At 40.3% G+C, this 7585-nt stretch overlaps 1 protein-coding gene across 3 annotated transcripts in view; it reads right to left on the bottom strand.

Annotated features, from left to right (window-relative positions):
* Nucleotides 1-3557: 3557 nt before the first annotated feature.
* LOC139752054 (uncharacterized) overlaps nucleotides 3558-7585 on the bottom strand; it is a 30937-nt gene continuing 26909 nt past the window's right edge. For 2 of the 3 annotated variants that reach the window (XM_071667888.1, XM_071667886.1), the window contains exon 5: nucleotides 4512-5119. In XM_071667888.1, the coding sequence (XP_071523989.1) occupies nucleotides 4652-5119 (468 nt within the window). In that variant the 3' untranslated portion in view covers nucleotides 4512-4651. Of the gene's footprint in view, nucleotides 5120-7585 lie in introns of all 3 variants that reach the window. The other variant, XM_071667887.1, reaches the window with a different exon arrangement.

Here is a 7585-nt window from a genome sequence, read left to right as displayed (position 1 = left end):
CAAAAGGCCACATTCATTCACACTCAGTCTCTAGCTGTCATGTATAATGCACTGAAACCACAGCTTCCTTTCCACATCCAGGCCCCACAAAACTTTCCATGGTTTACCCCAGACGCTTCACATGCCCTGGTTCAATCCATTGACGGCACATCGACCCCGGTATACCACATTGCTCCAATTCACTCTATTGCTTGCACGCCTTTCACCCTCCTGCATGTTCAGGCCCCGATTACTCAAAATCTTTTTCACTCCATCTTTCCACCTCCAATTTGGTCTCCCACTTCTCCTCGTTCCCTCCACCTCTGACACATATATCCTCTTTGTGAATCTTTCATCACTCATTCCTTTCATGTGACCAAAGCATTTCAAAACACCCTCTTCTGCTCTCTCAACCACCCTCATTTTATTACCACACATCTCTCTCACCCTTTCATTACTTACTCAATCAAACCACCTCACACCACATATTGTCCTCAAACATCTCATTTCCAACACATCCACCCTCCTCCACACAACTCTATCTATAGCCCATGCCTCGCAACCATATAACATTGTTGGAACCACTATTCCTTCAAACATACCCATTTTTGCTTTCCGAGATAATGTTCTCGCCTTCCACACATTTTTCAACGCTCTCAGAACTTTCACCCACTCCCCCACCCTGTGACTCACTTCCGCTTCCATGGTTCCATCTGTTGCCAAATCCACTCCCAGATATCTAAAACACTTCACTTCTTCCAGTTTTTCTCCATTCAGACTTATCTCCCAATTGACTTGTCCCTCCACCCTACTGTACCTAATAACCTTGCTCTTATTCACATTTACTCTCAGCTTTCTTCTTTCACACACTTTACCAAACCCAGTCACCAGCTTCTGCAGTTTCTCACCTGAATCAGCCACCAGTGCTGTATCATCAGCAAACAACAACTGACTCACTTCCCAAGCCCTCTCATCCACAACAGACTGCATACCTGTCCCTCTCTCCAAAACTATTGCATTCACCTCTCTAACAACCCCATCCATACACAAATTAAACAACCATGGAGACATCATGCACCCCTGCCGCAAACCAACATTCACTGGGAACCAATCACTTTCCTCTCTTCCTACTCATACACATGCCTTACATTCTCGATAAAAACTTTTCACTGCTTCAAGCAACTTTCCTCCCACACCATATATTCTTAATACCTTCCACAGAGCATGTCTATCAACTCTATCATATGCCTTCTGCAGATCCATAAATGCTATATACAAATCCATTTGCTTTTCTAAGTATTTCTTACATACATTCTTCAAAGCAAACACCTGATCCCCACATCTTCTACCACTTCTGTGTATGTATTCGTTGGTGTATAGGTATGTATATGTGCGTGTGTGGGCGTTTATGTATATACTTGTGCATGAAGGTGGGTTAGGCCATTCTAAAAATTAACAATAATAATAATATACATTATTTATTTATTATACTTTGTCGCTGTCTCCCACATTAGCGAGGTAGCACAAGGAAATAGACGAAAGAATGGCCCAACCCACCCACATACACATGTATATACATATCCGTCCACACATGCACATATACATACCTATATATCTCAACATATACATATATACACATGTACATAATTCATAATGTCTGCCCTTATTCATTCACGTCGCCACCCCGCCACACATGAAATGACAACCCCCTCCCCCCGCATGTGCTCAAGGTAGCGCTAGGAAAAGACAACAAAGGCCACATTCGTTCACACTCTGTCTCTAGCTGTCACGTATAATGCACCGAAACCATAGCTCCCTTTCCACATCCAGGCCCCACAAAACTTTCCGTTGTTTACCCCAGACACTTCACATGCCCTGGTTCAATCCATTGACAGCACGTCGACCTTGTTCCCTCCACCTCTGACACATATATCCTCTTTGTCAATCTTTCCTTACTCATTCTCTCCATGTGACCAAACCATTTCAAAACACCCTCTTCTGCTCTCTCAACCACACTCTTTTTATTACCACACATCTCTCTTACCCTTTCATTACTTACTCAATCAAACCACCTCACACAATATATTGTCCTCAAACACCTCATATCTGATATCTGATATCTATAGCCCACGCCTCGCAACCATATAACATTGTTGGAACCACTATTCCTTCAAACATACCCATTTTTGCTTTCCAAGATAACGTTCTCAACTTCTACACATTCTTCAACGATCCCAGAACTTTCGCCCCCTCCCCCACCCTATGATTCACTTCCACTTCCATGGTTCCATTCGCTGCCAAATCCACTCCCAGATATCTAAAACACTTCACTTCCTCCAGTTTTTCTCCATTCAAACTTACCTCCCAATTGACTTGTCCCTCAACCCTACTGTACCTAATAACCTTGCTCTTATGCACATTTACTCTCAGCTTTCTTCTTTCACACACTTTACCAAACTCAGTCACCAGCTTCTGCAGTTTCTCACCCGAATCAACCACCAGCGCTGTATCATCCGCGAACAACAACTGACTCACTTCCCAAGCTCTCTCATCCACGACAGACTGTATACTTGCCCCTCTTTCCAAAACTCTTGCATTCACCTCACTAACAACCCCATCCATAAAGAAATTAAGCAACCATGGAGACATCACGCACCCCTGCCGCAAACCAACATTCACTGAGAACCAGTCACTTTCCTCTCTTCCTACTGGTACCCATGCCTTACATCCTTGATAAAAACTTTTCACTGCTTCTAACAACTTGCCTCCCACACCATATATCCTTAATACCTTCCAAAGGGCATCTCTATCAACTCTCATATGCCTTCTCCAGATCCATAAATGCTACATACAAATCCATTTGCTTTTCTAAGTATTTCTTATATACATTCCTCAAAGCAAACACCTGAGTCACACATCCTCTACCACTTCTGAAACCACACTGCTCTTCCCCAATCTGATGCTCTGTACGTGCTTTCACCCTCTCAATCAATACCCTCCCATATAATTTCCCAGGAATACTCAACAAACTTATACCTCTATAATCTGAGCACTCACTTTTATCCCCTTTGCCTATGTACAATGGCACTATATATCTGGGGATAGGGAAGAAAGAATACTTCCCACATATTCCCTGCGAGTCATAGAAGGCGACTAAAAGGGGAGAAGGCTGGCGGCAGGAAATCCTCCCCTCTCTTTTTTTAATTTTCCAAAAGAAGGAACAGAGAAGGGGGCCAGGTGAGGATATTCCCTCAAAGGCTCAGTCCTCTGTTCTTAATGCTACCTCACTAACACAGGAAATGGCGAATAGTATGAAAAAAAGATATATATATATATATATATATATATATATATATATATATATATATATATATATATATATATATATATAATGAATTGCAGAACTGCCAACAAATATTCTAATATTTATATAATATAATTTCATCATATATACCTGGAGAATGAAATGGAGAAGTTTAAAAGGTAATACTTATCAAAAGTTCACACATACCACTCAGTTTATAAGGAGCACAAACCAGTTTTACATTTGTTCAAAATTTTAAGGTTTAGTCATGGGATTTTGGAAGGTCATTCAAGCCCACCCAAGCTGACAATAAGCAAGGCACACAAAGGACATAAACATCTTTATTTTTCACAGGCCACCATACCTTATTCTAAAAGTTAACTTTTTTCACAATATAAAAAGTAAATATCTAGTACTGTATTTTAAAATTATGTCTTAAAGCTGACAGGAGAAAATTATATGGTAATGTACTATTTTCAATTCTTGATAGCATAAATGCATTACAAAAGGCTTTGGGATATGTCAGCACACATAAGCGAAGATCACATGCATAACTGCATGTATGTGACTTGCTTTGCTTGTATCTGCCTGCACTTGACTGTAATTTATCTGTAATTACATGTCAATATTTTATGAAACTATACACTGAAGGCATGAAAATATCTCTCCCATGCAAACGTGTGTGAATGCGGGTATGTATACGATGTGCATTACTCTGAGTCTGTAGGCATATGTGCATGTGTATCTCTGTTTGTGTATAAATGTCATTTAATATAATCCATTTATATGATATCTAAATAAAAATTTAGACTGGTGTCAACTATTCATCAATGTTCACTTGGAGGTAATATTAAAAAAATCAGAAAGTTAATTCTTCCTTAAGAAATTGTAAAAAGCTGTGTAAGCCAGTGTTATGAGCAAGCAATAAGTATTTCTGCAGTTTAATATTTGGTTATGTTTCAATGTGATTCCACAATGCGTATCTGCAACAATGTGAAGGGTACTTATTACCAAAAAAGGTGGTTGACAATGCACTTATCTTGAAGATAACACCGCCACATCAAATGTTATAATGCTAAAACTATGAATACTGTTTCTTTCTGTATCATTTATGAATTACTTCCCTAATCTTTTTAATGTAGTACTCTAACACCAGCCTGGTAACCCCATGAAACTAGAAGAATCAAAGTGTCAAGAGCAGAGAAAGTGAAGTGAGAGCCCAAAGAATTTTATGACTGGATATACACATAACACAGCTCTATCACAGGCTAGAACTGACTCCAACACCTCAAGATCCTAAACCAGTGATATGCTTATATATGATCATATATCTGCTTACCATCAAAACTTTGACAATATGCAACATATTCAGTCACTCAGTTCATCACTTAAGCTGTACTTTTCACTGTCAGAGGATAAATGAGAATCAGAACTAACTTCAATATCAGAGTCAGAATCATCACCCCCAACAGCACCTCCCATAGCAGCTGCTGCTGCCTCTTTCTTCTTCCTTTTCTTTTCCTTCTTAAGCTGTGCTCGTTTGGTATACATATCAATAATTCTCTGAACTTCTTCTTGTTCAGTCACTGCATCAATAGCCTTCCCACCTTCTATTTCAATATCACTGTCAGAACTCTTACTATGCCATTCTTCATCTGATGAACCACCTTTTCCTCCACCTGTTCCTTTGGACTTCTTTTGACGTCCTTTCTTTTCTTTCCTTCTAGTAGCTTGTGCCACAGCTCCTGCTAGTTCTGGGTCTGCTTGCAATTCCTTTATAGATTTCTCAGCAGCCACCTGGGCTTCTTTCTCTGTAGCCTGCATTAGAGCTTCCACCTGTGGAGTAAAATAAACATAACATATTTAACACAGAATAGCTTTATCATAAGTGAGTTAATCAAGCAGAGGGCTAAAACATACCTATGGTAGATGCATAAAATTGTAATTCTGAAAGTAAATCACTTGTGGATAAAAGTAATGATTGAGAAGGCGATGGTGTATACAGCATTAGATTGGGAGGAACAATTTGGATTCAGGCATGGGAAAGAAAGAGGAATTTGTATATGACAATTACTGACCTGGAGAAAATACAAGATAGCACTGACAGAGAAGCCTTATGGAAGGTGCTTACAAATACAGACACTACCCTATTTACAGAAAACTCAATATACAGAAATGCCACTGCAACCCACAGCCTATGATGTTCACCCCAAATGATGTGATCCCTATCTCGTCTTTATCTTTTTTTCTTAATTAGCGATTAAGTTTTTCATCATCCATCTCAAAAAAGCTGCCTTCACAGAGTCTGACCATTACTAAGATTTATTCAATGGTTCTTTATATAGTTTAATAATTTCATTCTAAAATTAATTCAAAGGATCTTTTTATAGTTTAATAATTTCTTTCTCTTGTTTCTTTTCTGTAGTTAGTAATTTCTTTCCCATGTTTCTATTGCTCAGTGTGATGGTGTTTTAAGTGTGCTGTGTTCTAGCATGAAGTAATTGTGGTAGAATAGTCTAGTACAGTTTGCAGTGTATGACAGCAATAGAAAACACACCCACACAACATGGTACCAGGAAAAATGAACAAGTAACCAGGGTGGGAAGACTCACCTATTCCAGGTGATGGGATCTGGGGTGAAATTACATGGTTTATGACTCAAAAAATTTTGACTTATGCACTGATGATGGGAGCGTAACCTTATGTAAGTCGAAGAGTGTCTGTATATGATGTGGGAGGAATGCTACTAGTGGCAGTGAAGAGACGCTACAAGGAAAGTACAGCATATGTGCAAGCAGACAGATAAGAGGGCAAGTTGTTCCAATTGAAGGAGGGTCCACATCAAGGGTATGGTGTCAACATGGCTGTTTAATCTGTCTACTGCAGGGGTGGTGAGGGTGGTATACACAAGGATTTTGTAGATCGTGGCAGGTCTACAGTATGCTGGAGGTGGTTGGGCCTGGGAGGTGAGTCAGCAGGTTGTATACAAATGTCACAGCTCTGAGGACATACAAAAAGAGAAACTGCACCTGATGTCAAGTTAGGAGAAATGCATGAAAGGATGATGTTTGGGTTAATGTAAATAATAAGGTTTAGCATGGGGGCAAAGCAGGTTGGTTTCAGTGCGAGTTTGAAGCAGGAAAAGCTAGAGGAAGTGGAATGCTTTAAAACCAGGGAGTGGATATGTCTGAGAATGAAACTTAGGGGGCTAAAGTAAATCAGATGGGGCAGGGGCTAAGGTCCTTGGTGCATTGAGAAGTATGTGGAGGGGAGAGGTCACTGTCTGTGAGGGTAAAGATGGGTATGTTTCTTGATATAATATTTATAATATTATCTCAGAAAGCAAAAATGGGTATGTTTGAAGGAATAGTGGTTCCAACAATGTTGTATGGTTGCGAGGCGTGGGCTATGGATAGAGTTGTGTGCAGGAGGGTGGATGTGCTGGAAATGAGATGTTTGAGGACAATATGTGGTGTGAGGTGGTTTGATCGAGTGAGTAATGTAAGGGTAAGAGAGATGTGTGGAAATAAAAAGAGTATGGTTGAGAGAGCAGAAGAGGGTGTTTTGAAATGGTTTGGTCACATGGAGAGAATGAGTGAGGAAAGATTGACCAAGAGGATATATGTGTCAGAGGTGGAGGGAACGAGGAGAAGTAGGAGACCAAATTGGAGGTGGAAAGATGGAGTGAAAAAGATTTTGAGTGATCGGGGCCTGAACATGCAGGAGGGTGAAAGGCGTGCAAGGAATAGAGTGAATTGGAACGATGTGGTATACCGGGGTCGACGTGCTGTCAATGGATTGAACCAGGGCATGTGAAGCGTCTGGGGTAAACCATGGAAAGTTCTGTGGGGCCTGGATGTGGAAAAGGAGCTGTGGTTTCGGTGCATTATTACATGATGGCTAGAGACTGAGTGTGAATGAACGGGGCCTTTGTTGTCTTTTCCTAGTGCTACCTCGCACACATGAGGGGGGAGGGGGTTGTTATTCCATGTGTGGCATGGTGGTGATGGGAATAAATAAAGGCAGACAGTATGAATTATGTACATGTGTATATATGTATATGTCTGTGTGTGTATATATATGTGTACATTGAGATGTATAGGTATGTATATTTGCGTGTGTGGACGTGTATGTATATACATGTGTACGTGGGTGGGTTGGGCTATTTCTTTCGTCTGTTTCCTTGCACTACCTCGCTAACGCGGGAGACAGCAACAAAGCAAAATAATAATAATAAAATATTCCGAAAATGTCGGGTGGTGAATGCAAAAGTATGGAAAAAGGTAGATATGTTGGGAATGA

The sequence above is a fragment of the Panulirus ornatus genome, chromosome 12 (genome assembly GCF_036320965.1).
Source record: "Panulirus ornatus isolate Po-2019 chromosome 12, ASM3632096v1, whole genome shotgun sequence".
Lineage (NCBI taxonomy): Eukaryota > Metazoa > Arthropoda > Malacostraca > Decapoda > Palinuridae > Panulirus > Panulirus ornatus.
This window is presented reverse-complemented; position numbering and strand designations above follow the sequence as displayed.